Source organism: Rhinopithecus bieti, unplaced genomic scaffold, assembly GCF_001698545.2.
Source record: "Rhinopithecus bieti isolate Rb0 unplaced genomic scaffold, ASM169854v2 scaffold_77446, whole genome shotgun sequence".
Lineage (NCBI taxonomy): Eukaryota > Metazoa > Chordata > Mammalia > Primates > Cercopithecidae > Rhinopithecus > Rhinopithecus bieti.
In genome coordinates this window covers 11,561-38,744 of record NW_016828620.1, presented here as the reverse complement: position 1 = coordinate 38,744, position 27,184 = coordinate 11,561, and the positions used below count along the sequence as shown (strand labels likewise).

Here is a 27,184-nt window from a genome sequence, read left to right as displayed (position 1 = left end):
CTAAAGGCTGGTTGCTCTCTTTCATATAAGATGGTTGCCAGGTGCAATCAAAGTGAAATGCATCCGTTTTCATATCTCATATAAAAAGATGTTATAGAGCAGTGGCTTAGGTGCTTAGTGTAATGCTGGCATGTAAGTGCATAGTAAACGATGATCATTTCATGTAGGAGAAAGATCCTGGTTGCCTATTGATCTCTCCAAAAATACTTCACCTTGCATCTTATTGCCCAGAAATAGGCCACATGGCCATTCCTAATTGATTTCTTATCAAAGGAGATGTGGTTGCTCTTAGACCAGTTATGCCCAGTCTTTGAGCAGTGTTCAAATCTGTAAGTAGTTGTTATCCAGTGGAGGGCTAGGTTGGGTAAAAAGGATATTTTGGTATGGGGAGTGGTGTGAACAATCTGTCCGTTACAGATCAGATCTTCTCTACCCCATTTCCTTTCCCTCTGCCCAAGTATGTATAATACTTTTTGAATGGTAAACTATTTAAATACAGCGTATTTTCATAATAGATTCCTTTTTTTTCACCCACACATGAAATAAATTGTAGGGCCTCCTGTTTTGTTTCTGTCACTGGTGATAACTTTCTCACAAAATGTGTCTCTGAAATTCTGTGTTGGTGCTGTGTAAACAGTTCTCAGAGCAAACAAACTTGGTTTTCAAAACTTTGACCCTGCCACATATCTTTGTGACCTTGGGTAAGATTTCTGACTCTTGATTTTCTCTGTGTTTGAAGAACTAGAATAATTATAGCCACCCACATGATTGATATAAAAATGAATATATGTGTGTGTTTGTTTTTATTTTCATATCACTAGTTTTGGGGGAACAGGTGATGTTTGGTTGCGTGGTGAAGTTCTTTAGTGGTGATTTCTGTGACTTTGGTGCACCCATCACCTGAGCAGTGTGTACTGTACCCAGTGTGCAGTCTTTTATCCCTCACCCTCTTGCCCCTCTTCCCCCTGAGTCCCCAAAGTCCATTATCTCATTCCACACCTTTGCATTGTCATAGTTTAGCTCCCACTTCTAAGTGAGAACATGTGATGTTTGGTTTTCCATTCCTGAGTTACTTCACTTAGAATAATGGTCTCCAACTTCATCCAGATTGCTGCGAATGCCATTATTTCCTTCCTTTTTGGCTGAGTAGTATTCCATGGTGTATAGACCACATTTTCTTTATCCCCTCAGTGGTTGATGGGTATTTAGGCTGGTTCCATATTTTTGCAATTGCAAATTGTGCTGCTATAAACGTGTGTGCAAGTGTCTTCTTTATATAATGACTTCTTTTCCTCTGGATAGATATCCAGTAGTGGGATTGCTGGGTCAAATGGTAGTTCTGCTTTTAGTTCTTTAAGGAACCGCCACACTGTTTTCCATAGTGGTTGTACTAGTTTACATTCCCACCAGCAGTGTAAAAGTGTTCCCTTTTCACCACATCCACGCCAACATCTGTTATTTTTTGATTTTTAAATCATGGCCATTCTTGCAGGAGTAAGGTGGTATTGCATTGTGGTTTTGATTTGCATTTCCCTGATCATTAGGGCTGTTGAGCATTTTTTCCTATGTTTGTTGGCCATTTGTTTATCTTCTTTTGAGAATTCTCAATTCATGTCCTTTGCCCACTTTTTGATGGGATTTTTTTTTTTTTTTCTTATTTGTTTGAGTTCCTTGTAGATTCTGGATATTAGTCCTTTGTCGGATGCCTAGTTTGCGAACATTTTCTCCCACTCTATTGGTTATCTGATTACTCTGCTGATTATTTCTTTTTCGTGCAGAAGCTCTTTAGTTTAATTAGGTCCCATCTACTTACCTTTGTTTTTGTTGCATTTGCTTTTGGATTCTTGGTCATGAGCTCTTTGCCAAATGTCTAGAAGAGTTTTTCTGATGTTATTTTCTAGAATTTATATCTTACAAATGAATTGTTTCAGCCCTTCTTTAGTCTTAGTTATCTATCATGTAAAACAACCATAATTTGGGGCCAGCAGAGATACTGTTGGAGAAATAAATTTTCCTCTCTTAGAACTTAATCCTTATATTTTTGTCCCTCTGCCCATCCTCAGAAATGCAAAGCTAATGCTCAGCAAACTTTATACTCATATGGCGTTATTTTTACATTAAATTGACCAATAAAGATTTTATGTGTTTAGTGAGCAGTAGAGATACCAATTCTTAATTTGTGAACTAGTTTAATATTATCTGAACCAGAGTCCATTTCAGGGTGACAGGTATTTTGTTTTTCTTCTCTGCTTCAGCTAATATCCCCCCAAGGTGGGTTTGGTTGCCTAGTTATTGCCATACAGTTAATTCAGGGTTTGTTTTGTTTTGTTTTGTTTTGTTTTTGAGACGAAGTCTCACTCTGTTGCCCAGGCTGGAGTACTGTGGTGTGATCTCGGCTCACTGCAACCTCCGCCTCCCAGATTCAAGCAATTCTCCAGTCTCAGCCTCCCGAGTAGCTGGTACTACCGGCAGGCACCACCATGCCCAGCTAATTTTTGTATTTTTAATAGAGACGGGATTTCATCATACTGGTCAGGCTGGTCTCGAACCTCTGACCCCAGGTGATCCACCCGTCTCAGCCTCCCAAAGTGCTGGGATTACAGGTGCAAGCCACCATGCCCAGCCTAATTCAGGATTTTTATTTCATTATCCTTTAATGATATTATTGACAGTTACTTATTTTCAGTATATATTTGAAGCAGTGTGCTACCATAACTTCAACAAAAGGATATTACTGTTGACAAATAGTTTTATATAATGCCCCTAATTTTCACATCCTGGCAGACTATTAAAATTATTTCCTTCATGTGAAGAGTAAGATACAATGACACCCTTATTCTTCAGTCAGTTAATGCCTATACATCTATTTAATGAAGCTTATATAGGAAATTTCCGTAATGTTTACATATTTAAATATTCCTAAAATATGTCAACTTAGAACTCTTGGGATTTTAAAGGTAGGTAACTAAAGAGGGTGCCTTTTTTATGGAAACCTGTAAATCATTGGCTGAGATGCCAATATAAGTCCCCATATAAAAAATTTGGTATTTGGCTATGGTAAGTGCTGATTGAAGGAGTTAATATGAACGGAATGGGAAGATGAGAATCATGAAAACAGTAAATGTTTCAAAGGAAATGGGTTGAACTCAAATGAGACTTGTGTGTTAGCTTGCCATTTTACCGGGTGTTGGTGTTTGTTAAATGAGTAGATAAATAAAATGGAAGAGGCTATAAAATGAGAAAATGCCTACTTATAGAACAGGCTGGAAAATTTGAAGAAAAGAAAAGAAGCTGGTTTTATTCATCATCACTTAACATAATTTTTTTCTATACAGACACTGCAGTTGTTTTTTCCAGATGGCTCAGTTCACCAATTCATTCAGTATGTTTCCCATCTTATTATACTTGATATGAAACTTCTGAGTGAAGTAGCAGTTCCACTGTCTTTGTACCATACTCTTCTTTAGGAACTACTTCATTTCCAGGTGTCTCATTTGATCTTCTACCCTGTATAAACTCAGGAATTTTATTGTAATTTTTTTGATGCCAAGATATTTAGGCAGAAGGAATACATGAAGACATGATCATCTATATGTACCTCCTTTTAGAAACCACTTTTGAAATCTGAAATGCCTCCTGTCTTTTATTATTTTATTCATGTAGAATGCACAGATCATTTGTTTCATATAATTAAAATATTGTGGGCTGGACGCAGTGGCTCACGTCTGTAATCCCAGCACTTTGAGAGGCCGAGGCGGGTGGGTCACCTGAGGTCAGGAGTTCGTGAACAGCCTGGCCAATATGGAGAAACCCTGTCTCTACTGGAAAAAATAAAAAATTTAGCCGGGTGTGGTGGGGTGCCTGTAGTCTATGGGCAACATAGTGAGACATACACACACACACACACACACACACACACACACACACACACACACACACACGCAACATAGTGTGAGACACACACACACACACACACCTGCACCATCTCTTAAAGACAAAAGAAAGTTGCTATTATTTCTCCGTACTTGCTCTGCCCTATTTCCTTTATGATGCTCAATAGCTCTCACCTCTTTCAGCTGGCATTTTGAAAATTTTAATCTTGAGTGGTTTGATTTGAGAGAAAGAATGGAGGAAGGCATCTCACTCATATGACTCAGTTTTCTTAGGGGATTAGAAAAGTCCTATCCTCTCCCCACCCCCAACAGCTTGGAATAATTGGTGGTAGTTATAAAACTATAAGATTTGGTGTTTATCCTGAGATTTGGCTTAGAACATGGGACCAGGAAGGGAAAGAAATTCTTCAAGAAAGGATCTGCGTAGTGTTGGCTTATCATGGAAGCTGCATTTGTAGAATCTTCATAGACTTCATAGGAATTGGTTGGGATGTAAAAATGGTGAGGCCTAATTGTTATTTTTTGGTACTTTTTTGGTACTTTTTTTTTTTTTTTTTGAGATGGAGTTCACTCTTGTTGCCCAGGCTGGAGTGCAATGGTACGATCTCAGCTTACTGCAACCTCTGCCTCCTGGGTTCAAGCGATTTTCCTCTCTCAGCCTCCTGAGTAGCTGGGATTACAGGAGCATGCCACCACAGCCGGCTGATTTTTGTATTTTTAGTAGAGATGGGGTTTCATCGTATTGGTCAGGCTGGTCTTGAACTCCTGATCTCAGGTGATCTCAGGCCTTGGCCTCCCAAAGTACTGATTGGCCCCCCAAAGTGCTGGGATTACAGGCGTGAGCCACCACGCCTGGCCTGTACTTTTTATTTAATGGTTTTCTTAGTGGAGTAACAGCAACAGCAACATCACTAAGTTTAGGGCCAAATCCACAAATTAATATCATTTTTCGTTGCTACCATATTTAACATTTAAAATGCTTCACTGAAGCAATTCTTAATACATACTGTTTTGGATAAACCACCAGGCAGATACCCAAAATATTAGCACACTATTCTGGTTGTCTTAAGAAAAGAAGAACATTCTTTTTTAGTATTAGTTACACTGTGTATTTCTTCCTCCGGTGTAACTGTTGGTTCTTTATACATAAAATTCATATAGTCAGATTTTGCTTGGCTTTTTATGGTTAGCAGTAGATTGGATTATGATTGAGGAAACTGCAAGCCAGTTTATTTTCTTTGATTTATATCTTCCTTTTCGTTTCAGTCATTGACAGTACAACTCAGTTTCACCTGAGTGTAACATCACTGTTCCTTTTGGCAGAGGATGGTCATTGCTGTTTATTTTGTTTTCTATTTTTTCTCACTTGTAGAAAAAAATCATCCTTTCCCTGTTCTTTTCTCTTTCTACTACTCATCAGCTTGTACTTTACCAGTTTCCTAGATAATAGTTTCTGATATGAGGCAACCTCCTAATTTATTTATCTGGCCACTTAATAATGCTTTCTCTATTTCTCTCTGCCTGCCCAATTTTGTTTTTCTGTTTGATACTGTTTCTGCACTGAGTTCTATAGCATGCCTTCAAGTGTGAATTAGTAAAAGCGGCCGAAATACTTCAATACTTGCAAAATACGTGTTTGAAAAGTACGTGGCTGCTCATATATGTGCAGTAGCACCGTTCTTTCTCTTTGAAACTGAGGAGTTAAGGTGATTCCAGGTTCCCTGTGTTACAGTTTTCTCTCTTCTAGTATATTTTTGTCTTTTTTTTTTTTTTCCTTTTTGTGGAGAATGGGGTCTTGCTATATTACCCAGGCAGGTCTCAAACTCCTGAGCTCAAGCTATCCCCCCGCCTCTGCCTCCCTGAGAGCTGGGATTACAGGTGTGAGCCACTGCGCCCGGCCTCTTCTAGTATGTTTTTAACTACAGAAGTCATTTCTAATTAAAAAGCGATTTCTGGTGCTACCTTATAACAACTTAAGGGCGTTACAGATATTTGGTCTTCAAAGGCAGCTTTATGTAGCAGTCACTGTATTGTCACATTTAAAAAAAGGTTGTTTGGCTGGGCGCAGTGGCTCATGCCTGTAATCCCAGCACTTTGGGAGGCCGAGGCGGGTGGATCGCCTGAGTTCAGCAGTTTGAGACTTGCTTGGCCAACATGATGACACCCTATCTCTACTGAAAATATAAAAAATTAGCCAGCATGGTGACGGGTGTCTGTAATCCCAGCTACTTGGGAGGCTGAGGCAGGAGAAATCGCTTGACTTGGGAGGCGGAGGTTAAAGTGAGCCGAGATCGAGCCATTGCCCTCAGCCTGGGCAACAAGAGCGAAACCTCATCTAATAAATAAATACATACATACATATAAAATTTAGCCGAGCATGCTGACGTGTGTCGGTAATCCCAGCTACTCTGGAGGCGGAGACATGAGTCACTTGAACTGGGGAGGTCGAGGTTGCAGTGAGCCGAGATTTCCCCCCTGCCATTCGGCCTGGGGACAGATGGGTATTTTTTAAAAAAAAAAAAAAAAAAAAAAAAAAAAGGTTACGTTTTAAAAGGATATTCTACAGTGCAAATTTTGCAGTATCCCCTTTATAAACTATGTATCATCTTCACCTTGTATTAATTATTTGTGTACATATCAGTCTCACTCTAATATGAATGCAAATTGCTTACTAGATAGAAATACCTTGGAAATTAAGTTGACTCATATTCTGATCATTTTGTGTACATAGATTAGATGCAAACTAGGACCAGTTTTTAAAAATTTCTAGTCAGTTGCATACCTATACTTTTATAAAGTATGATAGAAATGAAGAGTTGGAAGACTAGGTAGGATACAGCTGCAGGAAGAAAGATGAGCAAGAGCTGTAAGATAAATGGTTGCTCATAGGATGGATGGGGGCAAGGTAATGAATGTATCCTAGAGATCTTAAAGAAATTTATTAACTGACTTGATGTGGGAAGAGATTCCCCATTTACGGGCTCAGACCACTTTACTATGTTAAAAAGTAGGGGATAAATAAAGTAGCAGCCGGTTTTGGGTTTAGGAGGTGAAAAGGCTCTGAATGGAGATAAGTCATTTGGGAGTAAATTGATTTGGAGGTACCTGAGGGATATCAGATATTCATGTACACAGATAGAAATCTGGAGCCAAAAAGAAGAGCTGGAACTAAGATTTTTAACGTCTTCAGTATACAGTGTGTTTTGTCTTGCCTTTTTTTTTTTGTTAAAGAAATTTTAGAAGAGACCGGCTGGTAAACTTCAAAAAAGAAACCTCTTTTTTGAGTGAAGATCGTTAGGATTTGTTAGCTATTAGCAAGTTATTGGTATGCAGTAGATTCCCTCCTGGAAAGAGTTGTAATAACCTTGTATTACAAAGAGAATCAGAACTGAGTTTTGAGGGCTTTGGGAGAACCTCAGTCAGATCATCTTGACCAGGAACATGGCTTACAAGCCCCACCAAAACTTAACCATTTTCAGTTCTGTATCTTATTTTCGAGACCACATTTTTAAAGTAAGTACCATGACACCCTAAGGCATTTCCCTATTCTTACCCATAGACTATTCATTTTAGGAATCAAGTTTGTTGGTTTCAAATTATACTTTTATTTTTTAATATTAATTTTTTTTTTTTTGAGACAAAATCTCACTGTGTTGCCCATGCTGGAGTGCAGTGGCGCGATCTTGGGTCACTGCAACCTTGGCTTCCTGGGTTCAAGCGATTCTTATGCCTCAGCCACCTGAGGCGTGTGCTACCACACCCTGCTAATTTTTGTATTTTTAGTAGAGACTGGGTTTTGCCATGTTGGCCTGGCTGGTCTCAAACTTTTGGCCTCAAGTGATCTGCCTGCCTTGGCCTCCCGAAGTGCTGAGATTATATGTGTGAGCCACCATGCCCCACCCTAAATTCATAATTTTAGAAATGTGGCAATCTGTAACAATGAATAAGAAAAAAATGATTTATCTTTGACACGCAACAGTACCTGGCACACCTTTCCTTTTCTCACTTAAATGGTCATTATAACCCTGTTTCATAATGCTCTGTAAAAATAACTTCAGTGGTTTCCTCAGCCTGAAGCAACTCATTTCTTACTTTCCTCCTCTATATCTTTTGGATTCTCTTATGGAGTTGTCTTTTCTGTGTATTCTCAGAGCAGGTTAAAATTTTAAAATCCTATTAAGGCATTAATTTCAGTGAACATTGTATTCTGTAGGTGAATAGCCATAGAGGCATGCCTGGCATAGATAAAAGCTGGTAAAAGCTGGTTGCCAGCGTGTCAGTCCTAAAATGCCATGTGTCTACCTTAATTGGAAATATCAGTATCAACTACACATAACCTTGTTTATGTAGTCTGAAATAAAGGTTTCTGGGGCAAGCACATAATTTAAAAACTTCAAAGTAGAATAGTGTGGTTTAACTCTGTATATTAGAATAACTTGTATAAGCTTTTTTCTGGTTTGCAGGTTGTTGCCTACAACCCACTGAATCAGAACATTCTAGATTGGTACTGGAATCGAAACATTGCTCCAAATTAATTACTTATAACTAAATACATAATTTGTCAATTGCAAAAAATTATCCCATTGCTTGTTTTCGGGATTGGGAATACAGTTGAAGGGTTCTACAAGTGAAAAGATTCATGAGATAATCAGACTATATACACCTAGAAATAAAACAATTTAAAGGGAAATAAAGTCTTGAAACTCAAGTTTTATGTGTTAATTACATGAATATAGATTTCTCCTCCCCAATAGAAATAAAGTTCGTTGGCTGTATTAGGCAAAATACTATAACATTATTTTGAAATATTGAACACGTTGAAGGCTTTTAAAACAAAAGGTGGCTTTGGTGATAAAGATGTCAACAGAAATAGTAATGAATCAAATCTTGCGTTAAATTGGACCAGAAGTGCTCCATGAAAAGAAAATCTCTATAACATTAAAAAAAAAAAAAGTCATAAGTAAATCTTCTTGCTTGGAAACTAATTTTCTGTAGACTGCTTTCCGCCTTCAGGTTTGTATATAGTCTTTGAACTGCAGAGGCCTCTTCTGCATAATAATTATTTCACACAGCAGTAGCCAGTTTCAGCACTGCAGTGTTTCAGTGAGAGGCACAGATGTTTCCTAGCTGCCTCTGTTGGTTGCAGGGAAGGGTGCTGGATATTTTACCATGGTATTTTCAGGTTTGTGGGCTGGTTATCATAATTGATAGTCCTTTATACTGGTGTATATGTTAATAGGTACATCTATTTTGCATCTGGTTTAGGTCCTGGAAATGAGGCTTTGTGGTCATGTTATCCCCACCCTGGTTCTTCATCTCTCTTGAGAGTGCTGAATGGCGTATCAGTGTTTTTCCTTTATGTAGAATGGTGTTAGTTTCTTATGAACACTTAGTAATCATTCTGTAAGTTCTTTCATTCTCATAGTGGATGTTTTGAATGTGTATTCATTTGTGGTTTTTTTGTTTTATTTTTTGAAACAGATTCTCGTTTTTTCCCCACAGGCGCCCGCCACCATGCCGGCTAATTTTGTATTTTTAGTAGAGATGGGGTTTCACCATGCTGGCCAGGCTGGTCTCGAACTCCTAACCTTAGGTGATCTGCCTGCCTCGGCCTCCCAAAGTGCTGGGATTGCAAGCGTGAGCTACTGTGCCCAACTAATCTGTATTCTCTTGCTGAGTAATTTTCCTATGCTTGGAAATGTTTGGTATTTCATAGTGTTGTGGGTTTGAAATAGTGCATCAGTAACTTAATTGCTGCTTTTAAGATTGCTTAATAATTACACAAAACATGGTCAAGAAATACTCCTGCCAGGTTTCATTGCAGAATCTTGAATTACTGATAGATGAAATGTAGGCTAGGCTATTTGAATTCTACGTCTCTATTCTTCCTTGTGGGGTTTCAGCGAAATAGTAAAACTAAAATATTGCCATATTTGAAGGCTCTTTCTTCTCATTTCAGTTTGTATCTTTGATGCTCAGTAAGGATCTCTAAATAGGCCGGGCGCGGTGGCTCAAGCCTTAATCCAGCACTTTGGTGAGGCCGGAGACGGGCGGATCACGAGGTCAGGAGACGAGGACCCATCCTGGCTACCCGGTGAAACCCCATCTTACTAAAAAAATACAAAAGTAAGCCAGGCGAGGTGGTGGCGGGTGCCTGTAGTCCCAGCTACTCGGGAGGCTGAAGGCAGGAGGAAATGGTGTAAACCCGGGAGGCGGAGCTTGCAGTGAGCTGAGATCTGGCCACTCACTCCAGCCTGGGCGGCAGAGCGAGGCTCCATCTAAAAAAAAAAAAAAAAAAAAACTATCTAAATATTAATTATCTTACAGGACAAAATTAGACTTAGAGATGTAGTACAATCTGGAATGTGTGACTACTCTTCGCTCTTTTGTCTAGAGGAAAGCAATTGATTATAAAGCATGCTTTGGGGGGGGGGTTTTTCATAGTATCAAACGTTTTAAAATAGTCTGTTTTCTATTCTGGGTAGCACACTAAACGGATGTGTGAAGACGTAGTCGCTTAGTAGCCAAGGGAAAATAAAAACGTTTCAAAAGTGATCAAATGTTAGATTTTTTTATTCAGTCAACATGGCAAAGATTTTCACTTTGTTTGTTGACCATTGGCATCCCTAGTGTCTGCAGTCCTTAGGGCTTTAGGGCTCTTGATAATACTTGTTGGATAAATTAACATTAACATTTAAGGGTCACAGTCATTTGTTAGTAATTTACCCATTCAGAAGATGTAATCAGCTTTAAGTTTTAAGAATACTACAAGTGTTGGCTGGCCTAATTATGCATGCACATCAGAGACTTTTTTTTTTTTTTTTTTTTTGAGATGGAGTCTCTGTTGCCCAGGTTGGAGTGGAGTAGCACGCTCTCGGCTCACTGCAATCTCCGCCTCCTGGGTTCAAGGAATTCTCCTGCCTCAGCCTCCTGAGCAGCTGGGACTACAGGCGCTCACCACCATGAACGGCTAATTTTTTATTTTTAGTAGAGATGGGGTTTCAGCATATTGGTCAGGCTGGTCTTGAACTCCTGACCTCAGGTGATCCACCCACCTCGGCCTCCCAAAGTGCTGGGATTACAGGTGTGAGCCACCGTGCCTGGCCAAGAGACATTCTTGAATGAATACATTAATAATAGCCAGTGCTCATACCAAATGATGTTTTCTAATTTTTCCTTCCTTGTGACTTTTGGGTAGCCAACATCGGTAACTCTTTAGATTTTTGGATTGTGGATAGGAATGAATTTATTGTGGTCATTTTTTTAATGCTTTCCACTTTGTTAATTACTTTTAATGCTAAAAATTTGTAGAGGCTCAGAAAATTTGAATATACATTCGTAGGAATGTTATTTAGAAGAGTTTAAAGAGATTTAGTCACCTTTTTTAACTTAGATTTTATACCAACTCTGTTACTTGTTTGTCTTAATTTATCTACTTTGTTTAATGTTGATAAACTAGATATTAAATGTCACCCAGTGTTCTTGATAATATGCATTCCTAAAAATTAGTGTTATGCATTGATGTTAATGTGCTTATATGATACTGTTACAAGTGGATACTATATTAGTGGTTTATTGTTGACTGGGAAATTTCACAAATTCTATACATATATTGTCACATTGTAAAAGGACGGTTATATTTGGTAGATGAAATTGGACACAGGCTATTTTAAAAGGCACTTAAGTACAGTGATTATTGAAAGATCAGTAAAGATGGAAAGTTTTACCCTCTATGACAATTCTCATAGTGATTTTTTTGTTTCAGAAGTCCATGTCTCATTTTGAGATAAGCAGTGGTGTTCTGACAATACCATCAGACTTCAACTTGGATTTTTAAAAATAATGATATGTTCTCTATTTAAACTGTTGTATAACACTTCCTGTTTACTTGACTTAAAAATCGTCACCTTTTTCATATAAATAAAAGTATACATAGGATAACTTGATAAAATTAATTCTTCTTCATATTCTCTATTCTCAGCTTTCTCAAGAAAGTAACCCCACAGCATGTCAGTTGTCAGCAGTAAATGTTCAAAGTATTTCTAGTTAGTAGGCTAGTGTATTTTATTTGCGCAGCATGTATTTATTATTATTTTAGACCTTACATACCTGAAAAGTATCTTAAGATGCTTTTATGTGACTCTAAATTGAGTGCATTAATTTTCTCACTCTCCTCTTGCAGCATTTTCAGTTAGCTTTGGTTGACTGTAATCCCTGCACTTTGTCCAATGCTGAAAGTAAGTATTATTAAGTACTGTAGTTTTCTACATGTATTCAGATCACTTCATGGCAAATAAAAATAATGTTAGTGATAAATTCTGTGCAGTTTTTTCTTTTAGAATTGTTTAATATAACTGTATTGGTTGCCGTGGCTACTTACACAAATGGAACCTGCAAGACCAGATATTGTGAACAGCCTGTGTCTAAAATAGATAGGCCAGTGAAGTGAGTTGTTGAATTAAAAGTATCTTCACTAATGAACAAGATTGATTTTTTTCTGTTGTGTATTATATTGTAGATGACTTGGTAGGATTAAAACAGATTTTGCTGGTCTTTTGGGAAACATGAGTATATAAAGATTCTTATCTGATAGCTTACTGATTCCGACTGTGTGGGATAAAAATTACTGGTAATTATGAAGACATTTGTGACTTTTATGATAGTTTTATGTATCATTTAGAAAGAGTCTGCACGCATTTTTCACATCTAATTAGAACAAGATGCATGTTATGAAGCATGTTTCTACCGACACGTATTTTTTTTCCAAACAACTTACCTTCTTTCTACTTCTATGCTAGGTTCTTTTCTCATAAAGCACGACTCGGGTTGATTATATGTTTAGTCGATATGCTAACTTCTAGGCGCGGGTGTATTTACTTAATATATGCTAAAGTATCAGTAAAAAAGGCTTTTAAGAATATTCACTATGATGCTCGAATTTCTCAAAACCTTCTTACTTGCAAAAGTAAATTATTTTATGTATTGTTATTTTGAGACAGAGTCTCGCTCTGTCGCCCATGCGGGCTGGAGTGCGCTGGCGCGATTTCAACTCACTGCAAGGTCCAACTCCCGGGGTTCACACTTCGCTCCTCGCCTCAGCTCCCGCATAGCTGGACTCACGGGTGCTTGCCACCCACCCAGCAAAGTTGTTTTTGTATTCTTAGTAGGACACGGGTTCTCCACCCGCGCGCTGGTTAGCCAGGATAGTTCGGATCTCCCTGACCTCCCGCCTCCACCATTGAACCTGCCCAAAGTGAGCTGGCCCGTCGGACCGTACCCAAAAGGTGCTGGATTGACAGGCGTGAGCCCAACCCGCCACCCAGCCCGGAAAAATAAAATTTTAATTGCGTATAAGAGAAAAATCGGCAATTATGACACGTTTTCAGTCCTACAAGGCTTCGGTACCGTTCTTTAAACCAAGGTCCAGCTATTTTGCCTTTAAGTTACTTTTTTGTTTTTGTTTTTTGCTTTCATTTTGACGACGCGGGGTCTTTCTCTGCCACTATAGCGCTGGAATCGCAGTGGGGCGGCCCAGAGCTAGCCTCCAACGCTGCAACCGTCCGCGAACTCCCTGCACCTCAAGGTGGACGATTCCCCTGCTCTTAGACCGCTCCCCTCGTCAAAGTCCCAGCTGTCAAAGAGTATACGAGAGATACCGTACGTGAAAAGTGACGTCGTTGTCTTTAGAAATGCCCTAGGAATTGTTGTTGAATCAGCGAACACCCTTGGTAAGATTTCTTTAGTATAACATCGATTTAGAAATAGTTGGGATTAAATCCACCATTCAAGACAGGATGAATTAGTCATACTGTTCTACTAAAGGTAATCTCCTGTGAAACATTCAAAGGATTCTTTTTTTTCTTAAATGAATCCCAAGACTCCAGTACTGACTTAGGGCGCTGGGGTTTTGTAAATCAATCGCGTACGAAAAATAACATGGGCAGCAATACTTTTAGTGTTCTAAGATAAGGTTCCGCATTTGAACAAACTTGAGTCATTGGTATTAGTACATTCTATAAGTTTCAATTTTACGTTTTTCTTAATTATATACTCCAGGGTGTATAGATAAACCATCCTACAAATTATATACGAATGTTAAAATTCTTTTCAAATTAAGTTATAAGAGAAACAACGTCGATTAACGCTTTAATTCAACCTATGGTCCTAGTCACCCTAAAAGGGTAATCTTGGTAAGTCAGCTTGAATGTAAGTTTTGCTTCTTTTTTTAGGGATGTCACATAAATGTCAAACTAGATATTTTGGTAAATCCTCGTTTTATTCTACTCTGTTTGAATCTCAGTTGTAGATCATTACTCTTGAGAGAAAAATGTCTGCATAGGTAGGATGAGTGCCACATGGCAGAAAACTGTTGAATTTGAAACATTTGAACCATCATGAGTGCTACAAGGTGGTTGGTCACTCAAATGGGAGAGCATGTTTTCTATTTAGCGACTTTAGGCTATTACAGTTTAGTTGATTTGGATAGTTTAGACAGTCTACTTGATTACTTGATAACTATGATAATGCCTGATGTCACAACAAATGTAGAGTACCTACTTTGAGCCAGTGTTACTCTTTTCAACACCAGGCTCCTTATTGTCTTTGTAAAACTTACTTCTCTTTGAATTTTTTATGTCATCACTGGTTTGTAGTTTGGTTTTAATATTTTTAAATTAAATATTGATTTTACTCTTGTTTGACTTGGGATTCAGTTTTTAAATACTGTGTTTTGCAGTGTATAGATTATAAAGGTTTTCTCTATTTGCTTAATGTTGCCGTTTTGAACTTTGTAAAACATATATTCACTTGCTATAGATTTAATGCTAATTTTAATAATTACATTGACAGAAATTTCATTTGATAATGACCAACAATGAATACATGTGATTTCTTATCATGATTATATTCTTTCGTGTGTTTGTTTGTATGGTCTATTTTAGTAAAAGCAAATAAAAGTTGTGATTTTCTATTACTTAAATCTATATAGTGTAGACTGATAATGTTTGATATTTTGTTATTCTTACTTAATTTGCCCCAAATTCTGCTGTACTATTACTGATTTTTTATTTTGCCTCATCCTTTGCAGTTCAATTTCACATTGCCCACTTATATGAAACCCAGGTAAGTATTTTAACTTACTCTATTTAAAACAAAAGCAAACAAAAATCATCACTCCTATCATGCTTTACTGAAATCAGAAATGTACAGATAATTTAATGGAGTTCTGGGCATTACTTCTTAGGTAAATTTTGTATTTTATACTCATTAAATGTGATCAAGATGCTGCTTAGTAAAACAGTTATTCCAAGGAGTGTTTGCTGTGTACAAATAAATTCCATTTAATATTTTCCTTTAAACTTGATCCATTTGCGGCTGGGCGCGGTAGCTCACGCCTGTAATCTCACTGCTTCAGGAGGCCGAGGCGGGCAGATCACTTGAGGCCGGGAGTTTGAGACCAGCCTGGGCCAACATGATGAAACCTCATCTTTACTAAAAATATAAAAAATTAGCCGGGCATGGTGGCAAGCGCCTGTAATCCCAGCTACTTGGGAGGCTGAGACACAAGAATTGCTTGAACCTGGGAGATGGAGGTTGCAGCGAGCTGAGATCTTGCCACTGCACTCCAGCCTGGGCAACAGAGTGAGACTCTGTCTCAAGAAAAAAAGAAACAGCTGAACTTGATATAGATCATTTGCAAGCTCAAATGGCTATATTTAAGATTTATCTTATTCTTGATGCCAAATGCCTTGCTTTTCAGAATGTTTATAGATGGTTGTTGTAATGCATTGTTTTTTTAAAAAATTCTTTTGCTTTTTCTTAAGACTGAAATAACTCTTCTATGTGTCAATATTGGAAAAGCATCAAGAATCACCTCCTGATATCCTTGCCATTAATTTCATGGCTCCTTTACTTTAAAAAACTTTCAAATTTTAGAACATCTTGGTTTTATGTGTGTTGGTTAATACAGTCAAGATTGATACATCTTGATTTTGCTTAGTTGTATGATAAAAGTACAACACATTCGGTGGGGGGTGTTGGAGGCAAGGGGAGGGAGAGCATTAGGACAAACATCTAATGCATGTGGGAAAAACCTAGATGATGGGGTTGATAGGTGCAGTAAACCACCATGGTACATGTGTTTATACCTATGTAATAAAGCTGCACAGTCTGCACATGTATCCCAGAGCTTAAAGTAAAATAAAAGTATAACACGTTCATTTTAGGCAGTGGTATGGAAAATCAGAAATAAATTTGTATGAGACTCAAAATTAGGTCATCATAGTTTACATATTTTTTTTTTTTTTTTTTTTTTTTTTTTTTGAGATGGAGTCTTGCTCTGTCACCCAGCCTGGAGGCAGGTGGCGTGATCTTGGGCTCACTGCAAACCTCCACCTTCCCAGGTCCAAGCCCAATTCTCCTGCCTCCAGGCCTCCCAAGTATCTGGGATTTACAGGGCCCACCACCACGCCAGCTACATTTTGTGTTTGTTTTTAGTAAAGAGAACGGGGGTTTCACCATGTTGGCCAGGGCTGGTCTCGAACTCCCGACCTCCGGTTGATCCACCTGCCTCGGCCCTCCCAAAGTGGCTGGGATTACAGGCGGTGAGGGGGCCCACCGCGCCGGGCCGACATTAAATTTTTTACAGCTTTTTTTAGGGAAACAAATACTGTTGTTGGTTTTTTAATGCCTACATAATTTATAAGTCTGTTTTGATGTTTTGGGCCCAAGTATTACAATAAAGGCATCATTATGTTGCCCATGCAGAGTTCATACCCACAGATACAAGATCCTGTAATTCCATTTATTTATATTGTTACAGGGACGTAATCCGATAGTTTGGAGATCATTTATGGTTGGTTTGGTTCCCAGGACCCAGCTCCTGTGGGCAGAATTATCTGGGGAAGGCTTTATAAATCAGAGGGGGTGTCATGGGGGAGCTTTAAAAAATTAGCATCCAGATTTCTGGGTACCTCAACCCCCAACCCCCCTTTTGCCTCCCATTCCCCAACCCCCCATTACCTCTAGTTTTTCTCTAGTTTCTCTCCGGAGATTCACTGGCTGTCATTTAGCTTAAAGAAGCAGAAGGCAGAAGTTTTTTTAACCTTTATTTTTAACGAGTATTTTTGCTGGAGATGGAATTCTGTTTATCTGACTGCTTTGAAATTCACAATACATTGTCTTTTGGCTCTCATTGTTTGTGATGTGAAGTTGTCTGTTGGTCTTACTGTTTAATCCTGTGAAGGTAATGTGGGCACAGGGCCCTCCTCCCATTGATTCATTTGATAAATTTTAATACTGATTCAGATTAAACAAAAGAATAAACTCATGGCAAACAGTACATAATTGTTAGGTGACAGGAGGATGACACTGTAAGCATATGAAAGGATTAGAAAAACCCTACTATAGAATTTTCATTTTCAAGTGAAAAATTAAGAGAAGCAAGATGGCCTGCTTACCTACCTATTAAAAGTTTTTATATAGTTCCACCAATTTTTACCAATGGACCCTATTTATGAATATGGATCTAGGAAATTTAAGTGACATGTATTTAATGGCTACTGCTGGGCAAAAAATAGTTCAAGGGAAGTTTCTCTACTTCTCTACATAGGAAGAAGTCTTCCCCACTAATAAATGAAGAAGTATCGTTTCATAATCCCCGAGGGCCCTCTCCCCACATTACCTTCACAGGATTAAATCCTAAGATCATAATTAAAACTAAAGTTGTGGAATACCACTTTACCTAGAATGGTGTTAAAGAAATGTTAGCAAGTACAATGGGTTTGTGGTATTGAGCTTATAATGTTTGAAAGCAAAAAGGTCTTGGCCGAGTGCGGTGGCTCATGCCTGTAATCCCAGCACTTTGGGAGGCTAAGGTGGGTGGATCACTTGAGCTCAAGAGGTTGAGACCAGTCTGGGCAACATGGTGAAACCCCATCTCTACCAAAAATACGACACTTAGTGGGATGTGGTGGTGCACGCCTGTAGTCCCAGCTGCTTGGGAGACTGAGGTGGAAGGATCTCTTGAGCCTGGGAGGTGGAGGTTGCAGTGATCCGAGATCTCGCCGCTGTGCTCCAGCCTGGGTGACAAAGCGATACTCCATCTCAAACAAAAAGGAAAAACAAGAGAGGTCTTTTGTAGAGATATGAGTACAGGATTAAAAAAATATTGTTAAATTTAGTAATAGGCATTTGGGTTTAATTTTAATGAGCTCTCATCCCCTAACCCTGTATTTTTATCTTTTGTGATCTTAGAGACAAGCTGTTAATATTTTATTAGATTAAAAAATAGATTGGCCGGGTGTGGTGGCTCACACCTGTAATCCCAGCGCTTTGGGAGGCCGAGGCAGGTGGATCACTTGAAGCCCAGAGTTCAAGACTAGTCTGGGGAACATGACGAAACCCTGTTTATACTAAAAATAAAAAAATTAGCTGAGTGTGGTAGCATGTGTCTGTAATCCCAGCTACTTGGGTGGCTGAGGCAGGAGAATCGCTGGAACCTGGGGAGGCGGAGGTTGCAGTGAACCGAGGTGGCACCACTGCACGCCAGCCTGGATGACAGAGTGAGACTGTTTAAAGGAAGGGAAAAAAAAATGATTCTCATAGGTTTCTATGTATATTGTCATACCATCTATACATAAAGATAACTTTGCTTCTCTGTACATGTGCCTCACAATGATGTTTTGATTAACAAAGGATCACATATATGATGGTGGTCCCATAGGATTATAATAAATATTTTTACTGTACTTTTTCTATGTTTTTTTTAACTGTACCTTTTCTATGTTTACATACTTACCATTGTATTGTAATTGTCTTTAGTATTCTGTATTGTAACATGCTGTACAGGTTTGTAGCCAGAAGCAAGAGGCTATACCGTATAGCTTAGATGTGTAGTAGGCAATGCCATCTAGGTTTGTGTAAGTATACTCTGATGTTTGCACAATGATGAAATTGTTAAGTGATGCATGACTGTGTAATGTCATATCTCCAAATATATTGTCAATTATTCTTGAACATTTATATTGATGAATTAATTTACCTTCCCTGTTTTATTAGCTGGGACCTTCAGATCATTTTTTTCTACAGTAATAATAGTATTAACTGGGCTGCTTTTCTTTTTCTTGAGTTTAGTGAAATAATTTGAGCAGTTTACCATCTTAATTCTTATAGCCTTTAAAGTTTCAAGATAGAGGATTTCTCCCTTTCCATTCTGTTACTAAAATGTTAGTTATTTTTGAATAGACAATCCAAAATGAAAAGTTTTGAAAGAATGCACAGTGAAGTATCCTCTTCCTTCCACTTCCCCAGGCATCTACTCCCCTCCCTAAAGCCATCAGTGTTACCAGTGGTTTTTAAATCCTTCCAGAGAAACTCAGTATATATATAACCAAGTCCACATATGTTTGCATGTATATTTCTTGTATTTAATTTTATTCAAATGATAGCCAATAATGTAACTCTTCTGACCTTGCTTTAAATTTTAACTTAATATTGTGTCTTGGAAATCATTCTGTATCAGTATGTGTAGAGCTGCATCATATCCCTTTACATATAGATGTACTGTTAACTAATTTACTCCTCTTTGAGGAATAATTACAAATAATGTTGTTTTGAATAACAGTTTATAATGTTTCATTTTTAACACTTTTCTGTCAAGCATTAATATATTAACAAAACACTATAGACTTATCTTTGTTATTATACTATATAGCAAGATAATATATAGATAAGTGCTATAATACTTATCTATATTAGACGTCTATAATATAGATAAGTACTTTACACGAATCCAAGAACTCTAAATAAAGAAAAAAATTCCAGCTGATACATAGGTATGTGATAAATATGTAGGGTTTATTTCATGAGTACATAGGATTTTACCATTTTAACCAATTTTAAGTGTACAACTCACTGACATTAAGTAAATTTGTATTGTTGTGCAGCTGTCACCACCATTCATCACTAAAACTATTTCATCATCTCAAAAGTATCCATTAGGTAATAATTCCCTGTTACCACCTTCACTGGGCTCCTAGCAACCACTATTCTACTTTCTGTCTTTGTGAGTTGACCACTCTAGGTATCTCATAAAAGTGGAATCTGCCAGGTGCGGTGGCTCATGCCTGTAATCCCAACACTTTGTGAGGCCGCGGGGTGGATCATTTGAGGCCACGAGTTCGAGACCAGGCTGGCCAACATGGTGAAACTCCACTTGTGCTAAAAATACAAAAATTAGCCGGGCATGGTGGCAAGTGACTGTAGTCCCAGCTACTCGGGATACTGAGGAGGAGAATCGCTTGAACCCAGGAGTTGGAGGTTGCAGTGAGCCAAGATCCCGCCACTGCATTTCAGCCTGGGTGACAGAGCAAGACTGTGTCTCAAGGAAAAAAAAAAAAAAAAAAAAGTGGAATCATACAATATTTGTGCTTCTGCATTTGACTTATTTCACTTAGCATAATGTCTGTATGGTTTGCATATGTTGTAGCCTGTGTCAGAATTCCATTCCTTTTTAAGACTGAATAATATTCCATTGTACGGATACACCACATTTTGTTTATCCATTTCATCTGTTGATGGACACTTGGTTTGCCTCCAGCTTTTGTCTGTTGTGGATAGTGCTGCTTGACCATAGGTGTGTATGTAAGTTGTTAGAGTTCTTGCTTTCAGTTCTTTTTGCAATATACCCAGAAGTGGAATTGCTGGATCATGTGGTAATTCTGTGTTTAATTTTTTGAGAAACAGTCATACTGTTTTTCCTTTGTGTTTTGAAGCGAGTATTATATCCGAACCTAATAAAAGACAATATAATAAGAGAATCAATATACAGACTGGTATCATGATGAATATTGGTATAAAAATGCTAATAAAATATTAACAAACAATACTTTATCTCATTAAAAAAACACAACAATATACTATGACCAAGTGTCATTCATTTCAGGAATGCAAGGTTGACTGAATCTTAGGAAATCTATTGATATTGTAATAATAGAGCTAAAGGTGAAGTCAAATCATTATCACCATAGATTCTGAAAAAATCTTTGATAAATTCCATACCCATTTCTAATAAAAACACTCTTATACATAGGAATTGAGGGTTACCTTCTTATCGTGATAAAATACATATGCTTTAGTTTCAAAGTCAGAATTTTACTTAAGGCAAAATTCTAGAGACCTTTTTACTAGAATCAGGAGCAAGGTGAAGATGCCTACTATTTCCATTAGTCCTCGGTATTATACTATAGATATTAGCCAGTATAGTTAGATAAGAGAGAGCAGTAAGTTGTAGGCACAAATTTACATACAGAATTAATAAGCTTCAACAACAGTAGTCAGAACATAACAGGAAAAAATTATATTTAGAGTGTTCAGCAAAGTATATTAAATACTTAGGAATAAACTTAAGAGAGGGACAGTGACTCAGCGGTATAAAGATGTTGATTCTCCTTAGTGTAACAGAAACATCAAAAATACCAACAAACTTTTGTTAGGAGTTAGCTAAGTTGATATGGAAAAACATGCAAAATTGCTAGGATAAAACGGGTGGGAGGATTGTATGGGATATACTAACCCAATAAAACCTGTATAATTAAAAATGTGGTACTGGCATGTGAATAGACAGATCAGCGAAATATCCTAGAAAGCCCAGGAATAAACCCAAGTACATGTAGAAACTGAGTATATGATAAAGGTATTGTTCTAAAATTCTTGGGGCCTGTAATGTCCATCCCATAAATATAATGTTCTTGACTCTTCCTTTTGTAAATCTATTCTGGCAGTCTCTTTTATTGGTGGTGGTGGTGGTGGTGGTGGTGGTGGTGGTGGTGGGGTGGTGGTGGTTTGGAGTGTCTGGTTCATTATATACTTAATTTTGATTATTGTATGGTTGGATAAAGTTAGGCTGTCATTCTATTGTATCCTTTGTATTGTTTTGTTTTGCTCTGGTTGCTTTTAAAGGCTTTCTCTTTTATATTTGTTTTCAAAATTTGACTTCACTGTGCTCAGATTTTTTTTTCTTTATAATTATACTAATAGTATTTTAAGTCTGGGGTTTGATATACTTTTATCAGTTTTGGAAAATTCTCAGCCACTGATTTGTCAAATATTTTTTCTGCTCCACCGTTTTTCTCTTCTTGGACTCCAATTACATGTATGGTAGACTGTATGCTATTGCCTCAAACATCTTAGATGCTTTCTTCTTTTTTTTTTTTTTAACTTTTAACTTTTGTATGTATGTGTGTGTGTGTTTTTTCCGCTTCAATCTGTATGCTTTCTAGTGACATGTTTTCAAATGCACTGATTTTTTTTTTTTTTGATATACTTTCCAATCTGCTATTCAATCCATATAGTGATTTTCTTTTTTAAATTTCAGATTAACATTTTTTAGTTCTGGAATTTCCTTTTGTTATCTGGCTTTTCCTTTTTTGTTATCTGGAATTTCCTTTTGTTACAGTATCTGGCTCTGTTGCCCAGGCTGGAGTGCAGTGGTATAATTTCGACTCAACACAACCTCTGCCTCCCAGGTTCAAGCGATTCTTGTGCCTCAGCCTTCCAAGTAGCTGGGACTACAGGCATGTGCCACCACACCCAGCCTAAATATCTGCTTTAAAATTATCTACAGGGCTAGTTGCGGTGGCTGTTGCCTGTAATTCCAGCACTTTGAGAGGCCAAGGCTGGCGGATCATCTAAGGTCAGGAGTTCGAGACCAGCCTGAACAACATGGCGAGACCCCCCCCCCCAATCTCTACTAAAAATACAAAAAATTAGCCGGACGTGGTGGCGCGCCTGTAATCCTAGCTGCTTGGGAGACAGAGGCAGGAGAATTGCTTGAACCCAGGAGGCAGAGGTTGCGGTGACCCAAGATCGCGCCACTGCACTCCAGCCTGGGCGACACAGTGAGAGTGCGTCTCAAAAAAATAAAAATAAAAAACTACAAATTTCACCATCTGAGTAATTTCACAGTTGGTTTTCATTTTCTTTTCTTTTGAATATAGGTAAAATTTTCCTGATCTTCATAAATTTAATAATTTTTATCCTGCATATCATGAATAATACATTGTAGAGATTGACTGTATTTTCTGAAGATTGATATATTTTGCTTTATTAGCCGGTCAGTTCATACTCTAAACTTTGTCACCCTTGTAATGGCAGCAACTGAAATCTCTTTCTAGTTCTTTTAGGCTGCTCATTATCTGTTCTGTTCATGCATAATTCACAGTTAGAGCTTTGGGCAGAGTTTTATGTGTGGAATTTGGTGTTTCCACTCTGTCTCCTGACTGGGATTTCTCCCCTCACTTCCAACTCTTATAGTAGCCTCAAAATCTGTCCTATGGTTCTTCAGGGTAGTAAGACTGCCATTTCTATTTGAGTTCTAGCCAGCCAAGTACCAGTTGAAGCCTGCCTTCAGGTGAAAATCCAAGAAAAAGGGGGTTACTTATCTAGTGCCATTTCCTTCCTTTAAGTGTGAGCTTTTCCTTTGGTTTTGCCTGATTTTCGTTTCTCTCCAGTGCCATCTGGTAGTTGACTTTTATATTTTATCCAGAATGTGAAGCTGTGTGTGGAATGCCACTCCAAATATTGTCAGAGGCAAAACTTCTACTCAACACTATTAAAGATAAATTCATGTTACTTTTTTACACATCATTTATAATTCCTATTTAATGTTCTATAAGCATCCATCATATTTTGTTTCCACTTGTCTAATGGCATAAACTTAGATTGCCCACCAACTTCTCCATATTATAAGCAGTACTGTTTAGAACATTACCTGTGGAAAGGTTTCCTTGGCATACATATTCCAAGAGTAAGATTGCTGAATTGTAGGATATTTGTATTCCTAATTTTTTGAGTAAATCCCCTTCCACCAGGACATGAGTGTTCTCCTTTACTCACATCCCTACAATACTTGGAATTACTCAAATTTATGTTTTCCAGTCTTAAAGGTAGAAGGGTTATGTCATTTAAGCTTGTATGTTCTGATTTCTAGAGGAGTATAGTTTTTTACATTTTTTTTCACCTTTTATGTGTTGGGTTACTTATGTCCATTGCCTGTTTTCTGCCTATGCTTTTGAGTCAGATCTTTACTCTTCTTTATGATTTGTGTTTTTTTGATCATGTCCAATAAATTCTCTCCCATCTCAAGGAAATGTTCTCCTACATTTTCTTCTCTTAACTTTATACTTTTACCTTTCATATTCAGGTCTTTAATGCAGTTGCTGGTTTTGTTTTATATGGTATGAGGTAGAAATCTAACTTCATATTTCCAAATATGATGCTACCATTTTTTCAAGTATGTCATTGTTTTTATTACAGTGCTGGGGGATATATTTTAACATTTGTTAAGATAATTCCTGAAGGTGGTTTTACTAAAATTTACATCTGATCACATTACTTGAAATCATTCAGTGGTTCTCCATTGTTTTAGGATACAGTCAGTAGTCTTTAAATGGATTAGGGGGGTCTTTGTGAAGTAATCTTTGTATTTTCTGTCCAGCCTGCTAGTACTCTAAACTTAATATGCGCTCGTTTTTCCTCTGGGAAGTATTACAATGTTATACACAGCACAATATGCTTAATTTGTTTTTTCTGTATATATTTTTCACTACTGTGTAGTCTTAGCAGTTCCTGTTATGTATTAGGTGTTTAACAAATATTTATCAGTTGAAGGAATTGAATAACTTGACCCTTATCCTTGGCCTAACTATTTAATTAACTTTTTTAGACCAGATGAGTGTTTGGGGGGAACTAGTTTAGCTGATAAGTAAAAGTTGATTTAATAACTCTGGATTGCTTGGCGCGCTGACTCACACCTGTAATCCCAACACTTTGGGAAGCCAAGGCGGGCGGATCACCTGAGGTTGGGAATTCGAGACCAGCCTGACCAACATGGAGAAACCCCGTCTCTACTAAAAATACAAAAGTAGCCGGGCGTGGTGGCGCATGCCTGTAATCCCAGCTACTCGGGAGGCTGAAGCAGGAGAATTCACTTGAACCTGGGAGGCGGAGGTTGCAGTGAGCTCAGATTGTGCCATTGCACTCCAACTTGGGCAGCAAGAGCGACATTCTGTCTCAAAAAAACAAACGGAAAAACCCCTGATCATCTCAATGGACAGTTCTCTCAAATCTTCCTTAAGTTAGTGGTGTGTGTGTGTGTGTATGTAGCTCCTTAATTGTTTCCATCATTAGGATAACCCTGTAGGTAGCAAGATTGGATGTTAGCTCCTGTTTTATTGCTTCAGTTGTTTATTGATGTTGAATCATAGTTTAAGTGACTTGCCTGAGGTTCATACAGCTAGTTTTGTATTTCTACCTACTTTTTTTTAAAAAAATATTTGTTTGCTCAGGCAGTTATATACTGGTAATGATATGAATAAAAGCCACTTCAATCCATTGTTCTGCCAAGTATGTTTTACAGGTAATATTTATGAGCCTTTCTTTTGTTAGTTTTTTCCTTTTGTTTTGGGGGAGTTGTCTTAAGGTTTATAACTGTAGCAGTAAAGAGTTTCAGTTATATCAGTACTCTTGAGAACTGTGGCTAAATGGTTTCATTTAGACATTTGCCTGTGAAATCCTAAGTCTTGCAACCATTGTTAGTCTGTAACTGTCAGAGTTTTGATGTCTTTAAAATTATATTCGTTATAAATATTTTTAAAGGGTATTTTATATACACCAGAAACTGTATCTTTAAAACTTAGATTTTTAACTACTTTTGTACTTCTTTAGATTTTGTCTTCAGCATTTTTTATATGTGTTTTATTTATTTATTTATTTATTTATTTATTTATTTATTTAGAGACAGAGTCTCGCTCTGTTGCCCAGGCCGGAGTGCAGTGGTGCAATCTCTGCTCACCACAACCTCCTCCTCCCGGGTTCAAGCGATTCTCCTGCCTCAGCCTCCCGAGTAGCTGGGACTACAGGTGCGTGCCACCATGCCTGGGTAATTTTTGTATTTTTAGTAGAGACGTGGTTTCACTATGTTGGCCGGGCTGGTCTTGAACTCCTGACCTCGTGATTCGCCTGCCTCGGCTTCCCAAAGTGTTGGGATTACAGGCATGAGCCACCGCGCCCGGCCTGACATGTGCTCTATTTATTGAGTTGCTTGGGAGCTCAGTGTTTCTAAGCAGACAGATTATGCACTTGGAGGTAGAATAAATTGAGACCACTTATGTTATTAAATTTGAGATGATGTTATTGGCATTTGGAAAATTCTTAAAAGTCATATTTTAATGATACTTTGTTATAGTGAATATCAGTTTTACTGGTGTTAGGTACTCTGGAACAAGGCTTATTACTCAGCTGTCTAATGTTAAACATTTAATAATGAAATCAGCACTTTTTTAGTTTTTAAAAATAATGCTAAAACATCAGTATTTTATAATTCTTAATATATGAAGTAGTTCTTTAAAGATTATGTTAATTTTCTCCAAATCTCTTTTCTGCTCTTTAGAGGAAATATCATTCTGCAAAAGAAGCTTATGAACAACTTTTGCAGATGGAGAATCTTTCTGCACAAGTAAAAGCAACTGTCTTACAACAGTTAGGTATGTAATAGTATACATTTAGTGTATTATAAATGCTTCTCTTTATGTTTTTTACATGTTGAGTATGGCAAATATGTGGCTCATATATTCTATTCCTTTGCTCAGAGTTGATAAAATTATTCTGAACCCAGCATATTTCTATTCTCTGCCTAGCGTTGTCCTTCCCACAGTCTGTCTCAGTATAATTCTTTAGTACAGCTGGTCCTTTTCAATTATCAAAATTACTCCCTAGTATTTAACCCAAGGAGGATTCAATACTTCCTTTGTGCCAGATATATGCTTAAGCACTTAATGAAGTTGTGATTTATCTAATGTCACTCAGTGGTTGGTGAGCTTGCTTTCATAGCTTTATCAGTTATAATGACTATAAAACAATTTATCTAAAAACTGTAGAACGTCTAACACTGTGAGCATGCAGTTCTATTCTAATGTGTAACATGAGGGAATCTTTTCGTTTGGATGTCATGTGTAGCTATCACCAAAAAGATAGTGAAAGAACTCCCCAGCCTTTAATTTTGTTGTTTAATTATTGAGTCATGTTTCTTATTTGTATTTGATATTTGGGTTGTTTTACAGTTTTGTTTTGGTCTGGGAAAATCATTTATTCTTAATTTTTAGCCAACATTGTAGCAATATGAATGTTTTCATAATGCAACTGTTTTTTATATAGTTTTAAAGTCACTTAAGCTTAGATTTTATCATTTATCTTTAGATAATATATATAAAAATTTAATAATTATAAATCACTGA

At 37.6% G+C, this 27,184-nt stretch overlaps 1 protein-coding gene across 1 annotated transcript in view; it reads left to right on the top strand.

Moving 5' to 3' along the window:
• Positions 1-27,184, top strand: part of LOC108523779 (lysine-specific demethylase 6A-like) — a gene marked incomplete at its 3' end in the record, with an annotated part of 86,133 nt that overhangs the window by 47,420 nt on the left and 11,529 nt on the right. The window contains exons 5-7 of the mRNA XM_017864550.1: positions 12,076-12,130; positions 14,980-15,014; positions 26,341-26,434. Coding sequence (XP_017720039.1) covers positions 12,076-12,130; positions 14,980-15,014; positions 26,341-26,434 — 184 coding nt within the window. The remainder of the gene's footprint in view (positions 1-12,075; positions 12,131-14,979; positions 15,015-26,340; positions 26,435-27,184) is intronic.